Here is an 18,889-nt window from a genome sequence, read left to right as displayed (position 1 = left end):
TTTTTGTTGTTAACTTTTAAACCCCTTGACAAAATCAAGGTTTCATTCAAATCGAAACAAAACTTCAACTAGGACAACCCATTGTTATATTCATGAATTTTCCCTTCTAGTATTTCAATTGTTTATTTTAAAGTTTTATCTGTATCCCGATAAATTTGTACTTATAAATTTATAATTTTTATAGCAAATAGTAAGCATTATTATTATTTAAAGTTCCATTTTTAGCACAATAGACACATTATTAGATCAAAGAAAATAATTCTATACCTGCCATTAAGAGAACAAGGAAACGGCGTTCTGCCTTTTTATGCAGCCGCAAGTTGTTTTTAATAGAGCCTTCTAAGATTACGCCGCCCCCGCGTGCGACCAGCGAAAGGGCCGGCCGGGGGTGGGTTGGCGCGCTGACAAGGGTCGGGTGCGCAGTGCAGGAGCGCCCTATTTAAGGGCGTGCGGGCGCCGAGCGCCACAAGTGCGCCCCGATGTCTCCGCGTGGCCAACTCGTCCTGTGCGTGCCGCTGGCGATGGTGTGGCTGGTGCTGGGGGGACACTTGGCGGTGCTCGCCGAGCAGGACCACCAGCAAATGTCCACCATGAGCGACGCCCTCAAGTACCTTCACCAGCTCGACAAATACTACTCGCAGGTCGCTAGACCCAGGTGAGGGAGCGAAAAATATTAAAAATTTTATTTATCAAAATTTATAAGATTCTTTCGTGGTTAATTTTAAATTTCCCAAATTTTTATTCATGAAAAAAAATTACTTTAGAGCTACAAATTTGATAAGTCAAACTTGGAGTTTAGTTGGTTTTTCAGCTAAGTCTGCTTTAGTATTAATTTTTTCAAAATAAAAAATAATAATAATAATTTAGTCGGTTTTAATACACAAGTTTGAAAAAAAAATGCTGAAAATAAATTTTGAGGAAAATAGAAAATACCACTGAAGATTCAAGAGTACTGCAGAATAATATGGCGACACAATTGATATTAAAGATTTCATTTTTTATTCTCAGTAATTTTCAGAATTTAGAGTTTTTTCTCCAGAGATTTAGTCGAAAGATTTATGTTTACTTGGGAAGCCAAAATATCAACATTTTCTATATTAAATGCACAATATTTTAAACAATCTCAAAAATCCAAAATGCGCCAGAGACATTTTCATTGTTTTTCTTCAAAGTGAAAACAGGCATGTTTAGATTTAGGATGTTTTTATTTTGCTGCAATTTTTAAAAAGAATTGTTTCACTGTGCTCAGCGAGGAAAAAATATTTGATCGACTAAAACGCCTATTAATAACTAAATTGCATAAAACTGAAACGTAATAGTGGCCAAAAAAATAGCAGTGCGTAGAAATTTTAGTGAATATTTTTCTAAATTACAAATTATACAAGTTTGGGAAAAATTAAATCTTGTTTGAAATTAAGCTCTTTGATCCAAGTAATAAGAAATGAGAAATAAGCCCTCGATTATTTTAAACACCTGCACAATAATAGTTTTCAACCTTCTACTGCCTAATTTTGTGATATAAAACCATGCGATCGTTAATGGTTAATTGAAGATATCAATTCTAGGACTTAAGGAAAAGCTTCATATCTCATGGTCATGAGCTAAAATTTTAGAGTTCCGCTTTTTAGTATGGAATGAAGGAAATTCTCACATTTAAATGACTTATAAATGAAAATATGGAAATTTGACACTGAATTGATAACATCGTTAAGAACTTTCACAACTTCTGAAATAAATTTATTTTGAATACGTGCAGAGAAAATATTAATATGGCCTTAAGCTAAATTTGTGTGTCTTTCTCATTTCAATTAATAATAAAATTAAAATGATTGAAACCCAAAAATCATTAGCAATTTTCTTAAAATTCAATGCATTTATTGTTTCCAAGAAGTTGTCATTTGGTGTTTTTATGACGTGGACTAATCACCACTTAATTAGCATGACATCGAGAGTGAAATAAGAGCGACAAAGGGCGTCATAGAGTCCGAACGTCACAATGCGTTAGCGGGTTTTTAATCTACTGCGCCTTAATTTAATTAGGGAAATTCGCGTTGGCGGCGGACAGCAAAATGTTGCGAAGCGGTTGGCTCCGGTTCTCGTAAATTATGCAACCATTTGAACATAAAATCCCAGCGGAATGCACAACCTATCATGGCAACAGGCGTTCATAAAAAATAAACAAATATATACCGCAGGTATTCACAAACGGACTTTTTATAAGCGATTTATAAATGGAAAATACTTTGGAAGAACACTAATGATTAGTTTTAGATTTAGAAAAGCTAAATAATTGAAAATTTTTAATTAAGGAAGTCAGAGTTTTAGGCTGTATAATTTTATAAACAGGCCGTTTTTCTGAAAAATGTAATTTTAGACAAAAATTCGTATTTAGTAGTAGGTGACAGAAGTTGAAAAAATCAATAACTTGGTTAGTTTTTTTTTTACTCAAATCGGTGATTTTAAAACATCAATTATGATAATAAATGGCATAATCTGGACTTTCTTTGTACATTTCCGTTGCTTTCTGACAAATAGTTTAAAAGGTTCCATGTTCCTATCCCTAAATTGGCATTCTGCTCACAAACAAACAAAAGTAATTCGCTAATAAGGCTAATGTGACAGGACAAGAAATGTGGCCGCTAATTTATTCTCATTTGTCGTGCGGTGAGCGCGCCTAGCCCCAACGGCATCCTTCACTTCACGAATAATTGGCCATTTGCGCTAAAAAAAAGCTGTCGTCATCAATCAATAGGGCCACTCCATCGAGTGTTTGTCAATGTGTGTGTGTGCATCTCTAGTGTGAGGACAATAGCTTCGGCCTTATTCAAATTCATCAAGCGCGAACACCCGGTCGCACCGCACCGACCGCCAACACGCCAAAGTCGCACTTTATTCCTGATTTGGCGCTCAAATTGACGAAATCGATCCTACACCATTGGAAATTTTGAAAAACTTCATTGTTGTACTTTCCACAACCTTTTAGTTCAATAAAAGATTAAAACCTATAAAATTATCTTCATAAATTTGATTTTAAATAAATTTCAATAACTAAATTTAAGGGTTGAAAAAAATTTGAGAACTGTAAATAAAGGTCTGGTGTAATTTTTAGAGCCTAACGGATGCAAAATTGAAGCACAACATTAGATAAACCAATATAAAATGAATGATCGATTTTATCCACGCACATTCGCTGCAAAACGTCACTTCTAAGTTCAAAGCACGTCTGTAAAAAAAGGTCCTGAATGTTCCACAGCAATTTGCGAAAACGCAAATATTTCCCGAGCAGGGTTGACTATAAAACATGTCACAGTTGAATTATGTCCGCGATATCCAAACTGATAAATAGCAACTGGCGAATTCCAGGTGCCATTGGAATATTATTATTTCATTTTCGTTCTCTTCTTCCATCAATTAATCATTTTTCAAAACTGATTAATTACTTGGGCGTTTTTACTCCACTATTTTCCTTAGTTTAAAATGGATGGACGTAATAAATGATCATTTTTTGTTACGGAAATTGCAGTTCCGCTTTTTTAATAGCTTATTTAAAATGTCTCATAAAAACGTCTGAATTGCATTTGATGGTGAAAATGATGGATTAAATTTTTCTGTATTTTAGAATTGAAAAAGATATTGCTAAGTATGAAACTCATGACTCTTTTTAAGGACTCCTTAAGTCAATTCAAGTCTTTCCAACAATGGTGATTACAATTTCCAATTGTCTTCAAAAAATCACAAAAATCTGTTTTTACTGTTGCGAGGACTTAATTCAGCCATATCAATAAGGAGTCATAAATTATTATATAAAAGCAATTATTGCTATTTATTTTTTCACATTGTTTCTATTTGGATCAAGAAAAATTTGTATCATTATTAATTTCAATACACTTAAATGATTAAATTTGTTTGAAATTACTATTATTTCAATCAAATAATGCTGCAAATTGTTAAAAATAAAAAATAAATTTATTGCTCGCTTTCAACAAGTTTGCAGGTAACAGTTTATTTATTCACCATTCATCAAATCAAACAATTTTTCCATATTTCCTTCTCAAGCAAACATCTTTACTTACTGCATTAAAAATTAAAATCGATTTGACGTCAAGCAAAAGGGAGGAATGGAATAAAATCGCTGCAATTTCACGTCCGTCCGGCCGATGCAGATAAACGACGCGCTTTGAGTTCGTGTTTATCTGCGCGTGTCTCCCGCGGGACAAAGAGATAACATTTTTTCCGTTTGGCCAGGCCGTGTCCGAGACGAACAAAGAGGCACTGCATATTAAAATTTGTTGACGTCAGCAAGCTTAGGGTTAAGGCTCGACCGTCGTTCTCTCCCGCTCGGCCACAAATTCGAACAAATTACTCAAATGTATTCCCATAAAGAGGTAGCTCCGCTTAATGAGATACGTGTCGCCGCTCTCTCGCGCATTTTTATGCAATCTGAATACAAACGAAGCGGCGCGGCGTCTTTTCTCCTCCAGACGTACAGACGATGGCGTCACACAACGCACGCACCCAACCCGGCTACATGCAAAGTACTAAGTTTGTTGCGGAATAAAGCATTACTTTACTCACAGAGATCTAATTATCAAATAGGGAATTATTTGTTCACTTTTCCAATAATTTTTATAATCTTTTATTTATTCAAAATAAATATTAAATTCTTATATTTCACCAATTTTAAACAACTAACTTAAGCCACTTGACAAAAAACACCACAAACAAGCAATTATATTTTTCAGTTTTCCAAAATACAAATATCAATTTCAAAAAGGGAATATTATGCAATGAAATATAATAACATACTTCTGTCATCGTTTTAGAAGTTTTGATTTCAATTTGTGAAGTTCGTAATAAAAGCTTGCCAGTTTTTAGTTTCACAAGGTTGACAAAGTCAAAATTAATTAAATTTTGTCTGCTTTTGCCGTTACTCTTTGAGAAAAAAAATTAACTTTTAAGTAAATTGTTCTCAATAAAGTGCTTATTATTATTATTTTACAATTATTTAAACGAGAATTCTTTACATTTTTTTTTAATAAATCTGCATATTAATAAGTAAATGATACGCTATGTCAGTGAAATGGTCACACGTCGTGGCTTTGCTATGAAGAAAGAAACTAATTTTATTTGATAGAAAGACAGTTAAGTTGAATTTTTTGGCTATAATTTTTTGTATACTTATTCTCGATAGATATTTTTTTTTAATTTACGTTAATAAAAAACATAAGTATCTCAACAATTATGTATTGGAAATTTAAATTACATTGAAAAAACATTCAATCAATTACAGAAGTATTTGCAAATCAATTCGTGTGCTAATTCGATGACGAAATTGAATTGAATTTTCCACGGTAGTTTTTTGCTGTTATCAATTAACGTGCATAATTGAACTGAGGATAAATAAATATCTGGTTTACATAAATGGAAGCAAATTGTTATTCCTATAATTGAAGTCATTATGATTATTTACATATAGAGATATTGATACAAATAAATAATAGACAGGTAATTTGTTCTGTTTATTATCCCCATTTTATGTAACGTATTGTTGCTTTTCCACCACATTCAAGGACCATTACTGTGATTGGCAACCGATGAAATGAACTCGAGCTCTCGTTAAAAGCAGAGGAAGTGCAACAAATTGCTCAAAGAAAAAGTGCACACGGCTCTCATTGCGCAATTTGCTTGCAAGCGGAGTGCACTTTTCTTTCTTTTTTTAATCATATATTCTTTCTTTCTGCAAGTTCAAAAGCTGAGAGTGTGTGTTGACGTGAAGTGTCATTGAAGCCCCATCGCGCGTGAGGGCCGCTTTTTATTCACTTATTTTCCCCATCCGGCTGTTTTTCCGCTTGCAAATAATGAGCCGAACCGCGCGCGACGAAATTTCTCGAGCGTGCGAAAATTATTTGCAAAGTTCGGTCTCGGCGCCGCGCAACTTTCTCGTCTGTAATTAAAAGCGCAGGGTGATTCGATTACGAATTCGCTAATTTCCTGTGCGCGGAGGCCCATTACGCGGAGAAAATTGCTTTTCTTTTCTGCCACCGCCGCTTTGCTCAAAATCAAGCTTTTCCAAACCATTTTCTTGTTATTTCAAGCACGCTTCTTTTTTTGTTGGCAGCACGCGGAGCGACACCTCCATGACCTACGGAGGCGACGTTGACATTTTCAGGGCAAAACAGGCCCTGAAAATGCTCAAGCTGCAGGAACTGGACAAACTCTATACGCAACGATCTAGGCCAAGGTAACTAATTGTCTGCAAAATTCAAAACAACACGATAATAAAAACAATACAATTCATTTCGTGAAATATTTTCACGATCAATGGTTGATTCGTAGTTTTATTTGATGAAATTCGGGTTTTCCTCGATGTGATACTTGAGTCGTTTATTGTCTCACGGAAAAACAATATCCTGGGCAACAGGATATTGTTTTTTCCATGACACATTCAACAACTTCGAAGAAAAGCCGAATATCATTCAACCACCAAGAATAGATTCTTCGTTGACCGGAAACAAAACAAAAAATAAAAATCTGGGTAAAAATTTCATTTTATATTCGTTAAATTGCTATTTATAAAAAGTTAAAATGCATTTTTTTATTGCATGTTCACAGATTTGGAAAACGGACGGAAGTACATTTGCAAACTGAAGAACGTGATGTGAGTGAAAACAATTTTTATTAACTCTTCCACTATTTATGTTTTATACAAAACACATAAATATAAATGATAAATTAAAGCCTCGAATGACTTGAAAATAATTAAAAAAAAAAAAAACTTAATTTGTCTCATTTGCAATATTGCCGGGAAGTTTATATATTGCCTCTTCTGCTTAACACAAATTTTCTTTCAAAAACATTAACTTGACTTAGAGAAATAAATTATACAAATATTTCAATTGATTTCAATACATTGTTATGAAAAAGGAATTGGATAAATTTTTCAAAATTAAATTAAAACTATTACAAATTAAATTCAAGTTTTTCATCTCTTTCTTTTTATGGTTAGGAGCAGACGAAATTTAGTTGTAATCCAGGAATTCTGTGAAGTTTCGTTATTTTATTGTACTATTTGCCTGTATCTATTTTTTGACTAAATTATTTATATTTTCAGGAAAACAGGACTGTTGATCTCAACAAGACGAATTAATATAATATCCTTGCAAAAAAATCCATAAAAATACTTAATGTTCTAAAATTGGCAAAGTGATCCAAATTTAATTTTTTTTTAAAGCAGATTAGAATTTGAAAGGAAAATAAATTCATCCTTATTTTTCCCATTTAAAAAACATTTCCTAATTTCAATGATATATCATAATTGTATTATTAGATTGTGTGAATACAATTATTTGATTCTTCGGCGTTTTGTTTCAGATAGCTGGTGTTTGGGGAGACAACGGAGTAAACGGGGACTACGAAACGAGATGATTTATTTGCCAATTATAGTTAATGTCTTTTTCTTTCCGCGTCTTTCCAATTTGCGTTGCAACTTTCCGTCGATCTCATTTAACATGTTTTGTCACCAAACACGCAACTTCCACTCGTCTGTTGAGAAAAAAAAAACAATATATCTTTTGAAACAATAATAACGCATGCGTGAATTATTATATATAAGAAGCTGGAAAATAATAAACTTCGTCTTTGTGTGCCGCAAAAATGGTGTGTGTCTCTTTGCCAAAGTCATTCCCGGAAAACCTCTCATTGTCAAGTGTGTGCACTGCTGCGTGCACGGGTTATTACGGAAATTGAGCGGTGGCTCATCGTCCGACCAACAGGTATAGACGGACGGGTCTCTTTATGTGGAAGCCAATAAACCTTCAATCCTGTCCACTCTTCTGCAGATAGACTCTTGATCGCTTGCGTAAACACACGCGCTGCACGCGAAGAGAAAATTGAAAGGAAAAAGTGCTCAAAAGAAAAAGAAGCTTGGGTAATTCAATATCGCTGCCGGCCGCTCTCTCCACGCACCAAAGGCACGTCACTTTTTTAATAACATTTCACGTGATGATTTCCGCCGTCTTGGTTTACCCTGTTTGTAAGGCAACACCTACTTTTATTGAGCCATTTTCCTTGTCCCCGTGTTTACAAATAAGCTTCATTTCGCTGGTGTTTGATCAAAATCTGTGCGAACGGAGCATGTTACTGCGTACGGCTCGAAGAGGAAAGTACCTTTGAAAACCAAACACCTATAATGGCAGTGCGAAAATTGCATTGGCTCGTTACGTATCTCCTTTCATCTCAATTCTGTCTTGGAAAGAATCTGCTGAAATCTTATTTCAATTAGCAATGTTTATGTGTGATTTAGTTAAGCATCACTATTTGCTTTCATAAGAAAATCAACTTATTTATTAAAATAATTCACAAAAATGTGCAATTTCAAATTGGAATTGCAGCTGAGGGTAAAAAAAAGTTAGAAATAATTAATTAATTTAATAATTAACCACTACGCTAGTAATTTTTTTGTGTTGTTTATAACTATTTTTTCTTTCAAAAGAAATAACTTGGTTTATTGGCAAAAATGTGCAACTCGATTAAGTCAACACAGAGAAGATCAATTTTTTTTCAATTTCTCCTCCTTCCATTCATGATTTATCTATAATATTTTCCTAAAGAATGTACTTCTTCACATTTAAAATATGATTATTTTCATATAAAAAATTTACATTAAATGCTGAAAATACGACAATTTCACACATGCCAACTCTTTCTCATAATAAACAGGTAAAATGTGAAAAACCTAAAACTCAATAATCTTCAAAAAAATAAAAAAAGGATTAAAAATTTGAAGATTAAAATGTCAAAAAAAATATATATATATATATATATATATATATATATTTCATCCCTTTTTCTCGGGGATTGTTGAAATTTTGAACAAAAAGAAAGTATTAAAGTGAATATTTTAATATTATGAATAGTATAAAGGAAATTTTTTAAATGTAAGTAGCATTGAAAAAAAATTAAATTCTGTGATTAAAGCCATATTATTATCCCTTTAGGCCAGAATTGGTAATGCCGCGGCTTGGCCGTGAGGTTATAAATCCGCGCACACCACGGCTGCTCTCACCTTGCGCCGGGGATAACCCGTTTGGGTGTGTGTTTGCACCCTTGTGTCTGTCAATGGCGGAATTTACGTAAGCAGAGAGGGTAATGAGTGAGCAGCGAGCGACCACTTTTTAGCTGCGAGCTAACGTATTTAGCTTAATTGGATTATTGGAGGGTAAGTGGAGCATAGACGAGTGAGTCGCCGCCACCACGCCGCCACTTCTTTTCAAAACACACAACCTCAGTGTCCGGGTGGATTTCTCCGAATGGACTCGCCGCCCGTCCCGAACGTCCTGGTCAGAGGTAACGCCGCGCGGCAACAGGTCGCTCCCTCCTTCCCTCATCACTTCGCAATTATCAGATCTCCCAAGTGGAAATTTCGTCCCCTTTGCTCTTAAAATACATTGTCGGATCGATGCTTTGCCACTATTTTTGAGAGTCCAAAGCTAAAAATATAAACACAGGGTCACTCTCTTCGAGCAGATTCGATAATATACTTGATTAATTGAAAACGCAGAATTTTTTTTAAAATGCGGTGGAAAATCACATGGAAATAACAATTGTGATCAAAATTAATGATTATTTCATAGTAATTTTAAATTAAATTTTGTTACAAGTCAACGTTGCCGATGTTCAATAAAAATTTAATGTGATTCAAAAAAGGAACAATGGTTGGGGTTTTATTAAATTCCAACTTTTTTATTTAGTTGAAGCTTATCAAATACCTAAAATTTATGCAACTCCAATATGCAAAGTAAATGATTTGGAATTCGATCAACGTAACTAAAAACTATAAGTTGACTTTTTTTAAATTAAATAAAATGTGGCCAATAACAAAGTTATTATGTACTTTGATCTAATTTGAATTTCCTATTTTATAAAAGATTTAAAAATACAAACGAACAATTAATTTTGATACACATTTGCTTTAGAATAAAATAACTTTTGAGTCTTTCAATAATTAATAGAAAAAAGAAAAAAAATATGAATAATGATATCAAAATATTTTCAGAAATTGTTTCAGAAGTTTCAAGATCACCTTGTAATTTAAAATTAACTTTAAACCACTTCTTTAATCAAAGGGCAAAAGCTTTCAGAATGAATAAAATTTTCCTTGTTTAAAAAATCTCTCTCCGCCATAATAGACTAAAATCAGTTACAAAAATTTTAATGCAAAGTAAAAAAGTTAAATTACATATAATTTTATTTTATTTTTTTATTTTTTTTGAATTTTACTTAGGTTCCTTTATTTTAGCGAAAACAGCTATGTCGAGAGAGCCAAAAACAATCAAAATGGTTTCTGCGTCCTGTTTGTCTCTCTTTCCCTTTAATCTGTCGTTTTGTTTGGCAAGCGCAAAGGCTTAACTCCATTTCTAGCAAAATCAATCACAGTGTGAGTTTGGGTCAGCAGGTATTTTGCAGCAGGACCGATGGGATCTCTGAGGAGGGACTCGTCACGACCGCTCGCAAACGCCAGCGTCTCTTTGGAGAGCCGCACGCTTTTCTGGCTGCTGCTCGGCCAGATCGGATCAGCGATCTGCGACTCTATTTACCAACTGCGGCCCTCCAATCTGTGCTCCGTAATCGGTTCGACCGTGCGAGGAGCGATAGACTCGATTTTTTCAAGTAATTTAACGGTTTTATTATTTTTTTTTTTTCATTTCTCAACTTTTTACAATTAATTTTATTGTGGAAAAAACAGTTTTCAATCCGAGCCAACGACTGGTGCACAAGTGGGTCAGGAAAGAGGTGCCCTTCAGGGACATCCCGAACATAACCACCGTCTGGGCCGACGGCACCATTCTCTGCGTGATCGTGGAGAACGCGATCGCGCCCAATCCTGACACCAAGTTCCACCAGGAAAAGTATCACAATCTAGGGCATGTGACCCTGCCGAATATAAGACTTGGACAGAAATTGGCTCAACAGTATCTGTTCGTAGATCCAGTAAGGAACAATCAAATTAATTTGTAGAAATTTAATTTAAATTAAATATGAGCAGAGACGAATTGATGAAAGATAGAATTCATTATTTCACGATTATTTTGGATAAATTCAAAAGATATTTTAATGTTAAAAACTGAAAATAAACCTACATAGTTGTGCAAGAATCCTTCAACCTCAACCAAATCCAATCAAATTCAAATCAAAGTAACAAATTACAATTAAATTAGAATATTTCTGCTGTTCTAAAAAAAAAAGAATTTTCCAATATCCTCAAGCCATGTGGAATAAACTCCTTGTCGTTGTTAAATAAGTTCATAAGTTTTGAATAATTCCACACATATATAAAAGAAAAAATAAATTGTTGCTGATCAACAACTCTAAATTTTATTATTCTTTTTTTAATTTGGCTGTATTTCTAAAATTCATTAGATATTTTAATTGCAAGTCAAAAACTGTAAATTTAACATGAAATTTTGTAGGAATTTTCAAACGCCGAAATGCAACGAGAGGCTGATGCAGAAATAATCCACAGACTCGTCAAATACTTGCAGAATGTGAAAAGGGCCTCAAAATTGGCCAAGAACAAGCAACCATTTGAAATCGGTACAATATAAACGTCCTTGATATTATAATTTCTTACATAAATTTCCCTTGGAATCAGAACGAAGACCCACATACAAGGAAATAATGGATGAAGCGCAAAAAGTCAAAAACCAAAAGTCAAAACGAAAAATCAAGCGGCGGAAGCGGCGCTCAAAGACGCCGGAGAAGACGGCGCTCAACTACAGTCTGGTCAGCTCAACGGTGATTCCGGAGGCCAAAGACGACCAGGAGCAGGTGGCCCAAGTGCAGCACCTGCTGAACCACGACCTGTTCAACGACAAGTGCGAGGAGATCGAGTCCGTGTGCGAAATGCTGATGGTGCGCAGCAACAAACGCAAGTCGCTGCAGATTTTCAACACGGCCACGCAGATTCTGTCAACGAGGAAGAGCTCAGTGGATGACGAAAAGGCCAAACTCATCGACGACGGAGAAGGAAAAAACGACACCGACGATAATTGCAAAAAGACTGATAGTCCTTTGGGAGAGCAGACGAGACAACGCAGGATTAGCCTTAATGTCGAAACAATGAGGCGGACAAGCGTGGACGACAAGGGAAGAAACTCGCGACGCAACAGTTCTTCACTGCAGAAGCAAGAGAGTGTGAAAGAAGAGCGCAAAAAACCGCCCAAGACCAAAGCCAAGCCGAAACTGGACTTCAGCAAGACGGACTTCAGTCTGCTCGGCAAAATGGACCAGATGTTGGAGACGAGGCGCCAGTCGGTTGAAAGCGTCGCCCAGCAAATTGAAAACCTCGCCTCGGACATTGCAAACATGAATGTCACTGAAGGTAAAATGTGGAGAGAAATTTCAAATTTATGCGGAAAGTGATGTGGAATTTGATTTTTTTGACAGATGCGATCAGTGACGGAGTTTTCTTTGCGAGACGACTATCGCAGAGTAGTTTGATTAATAATGAAATCAAGCAAAATGCTAATGACTCCTACCTAAAACAAAAGGTGAAGAGAAAGAGCCCCAGAAATGCTAACATTGTGCGCCCAGGTGAGATATTTATTCACTTTTTTATTTAAAAACTGATTAAATAATTTTTGTCATTCTTCATTTTACCAATATGATAATTTTATAGATCAATTTAATCAAAAATTAAAATAAAATAGAATATTGTTAGTTAGAAAGCTGGCAGAATCAGCTTGATTAAAAAATATGATTTTATTTTGTATAAAATCAATTGGAAATATATATTGGATGATATAGAGTCAAGCGCATACAAAACATTTAAGTGATAACGTTTGGAAAAACTCGTATTGCAAGTCATTAAATTAGAAAAAAATCTAGGCCTATTTTTTCTAATAAAAGCGATAATATTTTTTATAAAAATTGGCTTATGTTTATATTTAAGATTTGGTTCCTTTAACTTAAAATTGCACGATCTTTATTATGATTAACCTGTTGAATTTATTTCTATGAACAATTCAATATTATTATAGACATTTTTTTTTCTTTTTATCTTGAGAGCAAGTATTTCAATTCTGATCTTTTATTGATACCTAGATAAAATAATTTTTAAAATGCAAAGTTATATCAATGAAATTAATAATCTTCGTTAATAAGAAAAATAGAATAATCTAAAATCAATTTCTTAAAGTAGATTATTAAGTTTCAAAAGTACTCAAATTTACAATTTTCATTTTCAATGAGAGTAAAATATTTTTTATGTCGAAACTCACAAACGAATCAAATAATCGGAACCTTTCCTTTCAAGTTTTAAGGGCCAATTTAAAAAACAAAAATGCAGATATCCTTCATTGATATCGAAACTTGAAGCATATACGCTTGAGAGTTCTCAGAGAGCATTATTTTTCTGAATTTCTTTTTACGCAACAAGCAGATTTGATTCTATCCACTTGAGTGTGAAAAGAAATCCGAGTATTTCGGCGGGAAAATTGCGCTCTATGCGAAAAGAAATGCCAAGAATTCTGTAGCGTGTGTTACTTTGTACACAAATCGGGTTTATCAACAAGCAGGGCCAGAGGCAGGGTTGACACAAAAATATGCGCGGCGACGAGAGTAACTGGCAATAAACGTTTCGCAGAATTCAACAGCAACGTCTTCCAGGCGCGACGTGACGCATTCCAGGCGACGACGCCCGAGAGCCGCTCCTCGGAGGAAAGCAGGGTGTCGTCCGAAAGAAGGAAAAAGTCGCTCGGCGCCCACGTGGAGGAGACCAAGCGGCGCTACGAGTCGGCCAAGAACTTTTTCAAAACGATGGAGCAGCAAGTGGGCTTCGTGGGGCGCCGCGGCTCCGACACGCAGACCCTGCCGACGGCGCCGCCGCCCGAAACCCGCAAGTTCAGCAGCTGCAGGTCGACGCGTCCGCCCGGCCGACTGCACGTGGCCGACGTGTTTTGCCGCGACGAAAACAGCATGTACGAGGTGAGTTTTATAAAAATGGGTGGAAAAGGCATTTTTAAAATAATATAGCGAATTTTAACATTTATAAAACATGTAGAATTTAATAATATTATTTTTTTTCACTATTCAAAAGAGAAAGATTAATTACAAAGTTTTTAAAGGGAATTATTAAATCTTCTGAATAGTTTTTTCTGCACTGTTACAAATTCATTTATTTTCTACATTTAAGAATTGTAAAAAAAATTCGTCGTGAGAAACAAATTCCTGGACAAAACGGCACTAATACTTCTGAGACCGAGAAGATCCCATAATATAAATAAAAAATGAAAAGCAGCATAAAAGGTTTTTTTTTATCTAATTTAATTTCAAATTTAAGTTTAACCATTACAGTTTGCAGATTATATTAAACCAAATTTAATTTTCGGTCTTTGAAAACTAAATATGAGATGAAATCTTTGTGTTCCCTGATTTTAGACAAAATATTTTTTAAATAAAATATTTTTAACTTATTATTCGGAGAATTGAAGAGAGGAAATTAAAAAAGTTGGGAAAAATATTGTAGGACCCTTATTTTCATACAAAAACTTCTTGGAACTTTTAGGGGAAATCAAATTGGGCAACAGGGGGTGATAAGGGGTGCTAAAAATATAGTCACTTTTTCATGAAAATTTGTGTCAATTTCAAACAACAATTCTTTCCTTTGATTCAATAGAAAAGCAATTAATGTTATGATAATAAGCTAATTTAATCGATTAAGCGCTGCCGATTTTTTTTAATTTTGAATAAACTACAGTTTATAAGTTCTGATAAGTTTGATTAAAATTAGAACAATTAAAAAATAAATTTTTTCTATGCGGAATAACGCTGAAATAACGCTGAATTACGACAAAATTAAAATCATATAAATCTTTAAATAAGTTCATACGAGATCGATTAAAAATTAAATTATTTACAGTGTTGCGCAAGTAAATACGACAAATCGTTTTTTTTTTTTTAGAACAATTAGTACATAGTCAATTATTTTCCAAGAACAGACTATTTTTAATTTCATTTAAAAATGGCTATTATCTTTTATTTAAATCGATTTGATTTGCGAATAATGCTTATAAAATTTACATTTTAGTCGGCGTGGAAAATAGTCAATTCTGATTAATGCCAATCCCTTCTACTGACGACATACTTTGCCTTCCTTAGGAAGGTCGCGAAATGAATCAAACGAAATAAATAATAAGGTTTCTTCATTTCCGCGAGTGTCTGACAATGAGTTGATTTGATTATTGTTTCCTAATTAGCTCGCACGTGACTAGAGACTCTCGTGACAATATGCTTTGTCAATGGAGAAGCGCATGCAAATTCAATTATGTAAATAATTGCTTGAATATAGTTAATTGGTAAATTATAGATAAAAAGAAAAATTCCTCTTTAGTCGTTAATATTATAAATCAACAATAAACGTGACACAATTCGCAATTGCAGCTATGAATAAAAATGCCACCGAGTAACTTTTATTTATTTCTTATAATTTTTGGTTTCTTAATATTTTAATTTCAATAGTTTTAAAGACTTTTGAATCCTTATTTCTATTTCAAGTCCTGCGTTTTATTCCATAGAAACTTGATTCTATTATCAAATCAAACTCCAAAACATAATATTGCAAATTAATTAGGAAAATTTTCTGACGAAATACAAAATTAATTTACCATCAATGATTGGAAAAGCAACGGTTTGTGTTTAAATTCTAGATAATACAGGATTTCAAAAATATATATTTTTTTCAGAACCTAGAAATAAGTATTTTTAAATTTTGTTGAATTCCAGAGTGTGAAGACAATCAAAGGACCGGACATGTCCGCGTTGGTGGCGTCGCTGAATTCGGCATACAACGAGAACGAGACGCGTCCGTGCTCCCCGTACGCGCTGGTGCGCGAGGGGAACGAGGAGGACGACTCGGAGCCGCCTAGTCCCGAACGACAGGCGATGGACTTCAGTCGTCGTCGGGTCTCCTACTCGCAACTCAACCAGGAAGGCGACGCCGGAATTTTCTGACACAGCCAAACTAATCACGAGAGCATACGTGGGTTATTACTTGTAGAAAAATTAACAATACTAATTATCGTGAGGAGCGAATTAATAAAATCACAAATTATATTATAATTATGCACGCTACTAGTGAATTAACCTCTCAGTTTATGCGAATTAAAACCTGTGCTTTTATTTAACCACCACCCAATTAAATCAAAAATTTCATAATTTATGCAAATCAATTGATTATAAAAGGAACTACGGAGCAAACTTCAATACTGCAGATTTTCCTCTAAATGGATTAGTTTATACCATTAATACGGATTACCTGAAACAACTAAATATTTAGGGGCTTTATTGAGCCAGTTTTTTATATAAAAATTTCAATCTAGCTGCCTCTGATTTGAAAGGTCATTAATAGCTCCTATAAAAAATAAGCGCTGAGGGATAATTAATTGTAAAAAATACATGGATATATTTAAGCCTCTCACTTCTGGCATGGAATCAATTTTTTTAGTTATCAGAATAATTTATCTATGGACATGTATTGACATTTTTTTTAATTAAAAAACGTGGCTTTTGAACTTTGTAAAGCCCTAAATTGATTTGCAAGGTCAGAAGCACCGCACCAGCCTACACTCAATGCAAACAGTTCGACCCACCTGCCGCTCGCTTTTAACCTCCGAAAGCCAACAATGTTCCATTGTTTGTCCAACAATCACAAAATTAATCAAAATGAGCACAAAGCGAGGAAACTGGGGTGAATTTACATGTAGATTTAAAATTTATTGAGGAAACAGGTTGATTGAATGAGTTCTCTTGGGGAAAACTGTTTTAAGAATATAATCTATATTTTTTTTTTACTAAAATCTTAATTTTCTCTCAGATTCCAGAGAAAATTTCAGTATAATTGCAGATATTTTTATTCCTAATAAAACTGGGAAATCACTTTCCATTAGACGGCACCGATTTTCAAAAACGGTAAGTCTTGTACAATCAAAGTGTCTTCAGTGAAAAATTTAATGAAGAATTATAATTTTCATAATTAAATGTGTAGCAACATATTTTTATTAAAAAATAGGAAGACGATCAAAATTAGTTAAACAGTCTCATTATTGTCAATATATTTAATTATTCATGATTTTTGCTTGAGGAGTGAGAAAATCAATTTATATTAAATATTACATACTTTTAAATGGCACAATTAACAAATTCATGCTGTAATCAATTAGCATTAATTAATTAATGATTTTTATTTTTTCAAGCAATTTTTTTTTTTTAAATCTCTGAAATGCATCGGTTGTATGGAATAGTAAAAATTAATAATAATTTAGAAACAACAGATTCAAAAATATATTTTAGTCATACCAATATTTTAATTTCTATCTGGATGACACTTTAATACTTTTGATATTAAAACGTCCAGCAAATTCCATTGCTCAAAATAAAAATGGAATTGCGGCGCCTGCTGCGGAGGCACTTTCAGCAAACAATTTTATTATTTTGATACGCGGCGTGTGATTATTTTCTCACGTCAAAGGCGCGGAGGCGCGACGCGCTGGAAATAGAAAAGTGCATTTGGCGGATGGTGCAGCCAATTAGCTGCACGGCCGCAGCGGGCGACGAAAGGCGGAAGTTTTTGTTTTGGGCGCTTGCTAGAGGACGCTATTTACGCGTATCCATCCCATTCATAATATCTTGCGTGTGTGTTTGAAGGAGCTGCTGGTTGGTTTTTGTTGTCGCCCTGTTTGGACGAAGGAGGCAGATGTGTGGAGATTAAACAGGCCCCCGCCTGCCCCGTCGCCGCCGCGTCTTCGCGCCCCCCGATTTCAATTCGCCGCCGACCGCCGCAGCCTCATCATAATTCCCTCGGCGGCCCTCAAATTCCGCAGGCCGAGCTACACAATGCCCGGCGGCAACACGGTGCACGAGGCCAAGCGGAAAAAACGCAGCCACAGCGTGGCCAGTCAGTGCTCCATCGGCACCACCGGACAAAACACCCCCGGCAGCCGAAGACAGAGCAGACACGTCCTCCAGGAGCAACACAGTCGCAACGATGACAGGTAAAATTTTTTCATCCACCCTAAATTACGATTCCTTTGACAGAGAAAAATCCATGCTTTCGTGAAGTTTGAGCAAAATGAACGCGCGGGAGTTTAATTAGCGCTCGCAGAACAAAAAATGTACGAGTCAAAAAGCGTTTTTCACATTTTCAAAGCTGCGCTGTTTTGAAACGAAATGTCAAAGTGTTCCAAAATGACTATAATATTTCCATCTCGTTAATTTTTTAATTCCAGCAAACATCTCAGCAACGTAATCGTTTGGGCAAGCAAAAATAATGGCATATTTTTTTTATTACAGAAAATCGTTTTCCATAAGTTGAATGCAAATTATGAGGATTACACATTTTATTAAGTTAATGAAGGTGATATTTATTAATTTGTTCATTCTACTTTCAATATATCAAACACAATATCTTACATCAAGTCAATACACTGGGTTTGATAAATTCTACTATCAATTTGGTCCAGCCTATTTAAAAAAATAAAATTATTCACAAAAATAAGATGCAATAAACTTCAATATTTCTATAAAAACTTGAAAGCAAAAACTTTTGAGCTTACATTATTTATGTTAGGAAATAATTTTACTTGAAAAAATATTTTCAACTGCAAAAATCCGTCCCATTTTTAATTATAATCTTAAACTTTTTAATACTCATTTTGTCAACTTCAAATATTTTAAATCTTTTGAACTCGCTATCATTTTATTTCCTACGAGGATAGTCTTTTAGGGGGAAGTAAAAATTGATGAACGGCGCTATTTTTTATTTTTGGAGAATTTTATATGTGATCATCAACCATAAAAAATATTATGCTGTAAAACGTGTTTCATCTACAGGGGC

The 18,889-nt window shown here is 34.5% G+C and overlaps 3 protein-coding genes across 5 annotated transcripts in view; 2 read left to right on the top strand and 1 right to left on the bottom strand.

Moving 5' to 3' along the window:
* Nucleotides 1-18,889, bottom strand: part of LOC132203516 (ribosomal RNA small subunit methyltransferase NEP1-like) — a 59,977-nt gene that overhangs the window by 24,732 nt on the left and 16,356 nt on the right. The window lies entirely within an intron of this gene.
* On the top strand, nucleotides 481-7,614 carry LOC132203478 (uncharacterized). Of its 2 annotated transcripts, none has more exons than XM_059631286.1 (4): nucleotides 481-655; nucleotides 6,119-6,241; nucleotides 6,613-6,658; nucleotides 7,376-7,614. In XM_059631286.1, exons 1-4 carry the CDS (start codon nucleotides 522-524, stop codon nucleotides 7,400-7,402), a joined length of 330 nt encoding a protein of 109 aa, XP_059487269.1. In that variant the 5' UTR covers nucleotides 481-521; the 3' UTR covers nucleotides 7,403-7,614. The 2 variants fall into 2 exon arrangements, with proteins under 2 accessions (XP_059487269.1, XP_059487268.1); XM_059631285.1 differs by having other exon boundaries at nucleotides 7,372-7,614.
* On the top strand, nucleotides 9,301-17,888 carry LOC132203489 (uncharacterized). Its single transcript, XM_059631296.1, has 9 exons — nucleotides 9,301-9,345; nucleotides 10,465-10,668; nucleotides 10,745-10,989; nucleotides 11,469-11,592; nucleotides 11,651-12,379; nucleotides 12,445-12,591; nucleotides 13,643-13,983; nucleotides 15,781-16,036; nucleotides 17,701-17,888. Exons 1-8 carry the CDS (start codon nucleotides 9,309-9,311, stop codon nucleotides 16,006-16,008), a joined length of 2,055 nt encoding a protein of 684 aa, XP_059487279.1. The 5' UTR covers nucleotides 9,301-9,308; the 3' UTR covers nucleotides 16,009-16,036; nucleotides 17,701-17,888.

Source organism: Neocloeon triangulifer, unplaced genomic scaffold (genome assembly GCF_031216515.1).
Source record: "Neocloeon triangulifer isolate White Clay Creek 2 clone unplaced genomic scaffold, ASM3121651v1 ptg000017l, whole genome shotgun sequence".
In the NCBI taxonomy this organism is placed as follows: Eukaryota; Metazoa; Arthropoda; class Insecta; order Ephemeroptera; family Baetidae; genus Neocloeon; species Neocloeon triangulifer.
Note: the sequence above shows the minus strand (reverse complement) of the source record. Positions and strands in the feature narration are given on the sequence as shown.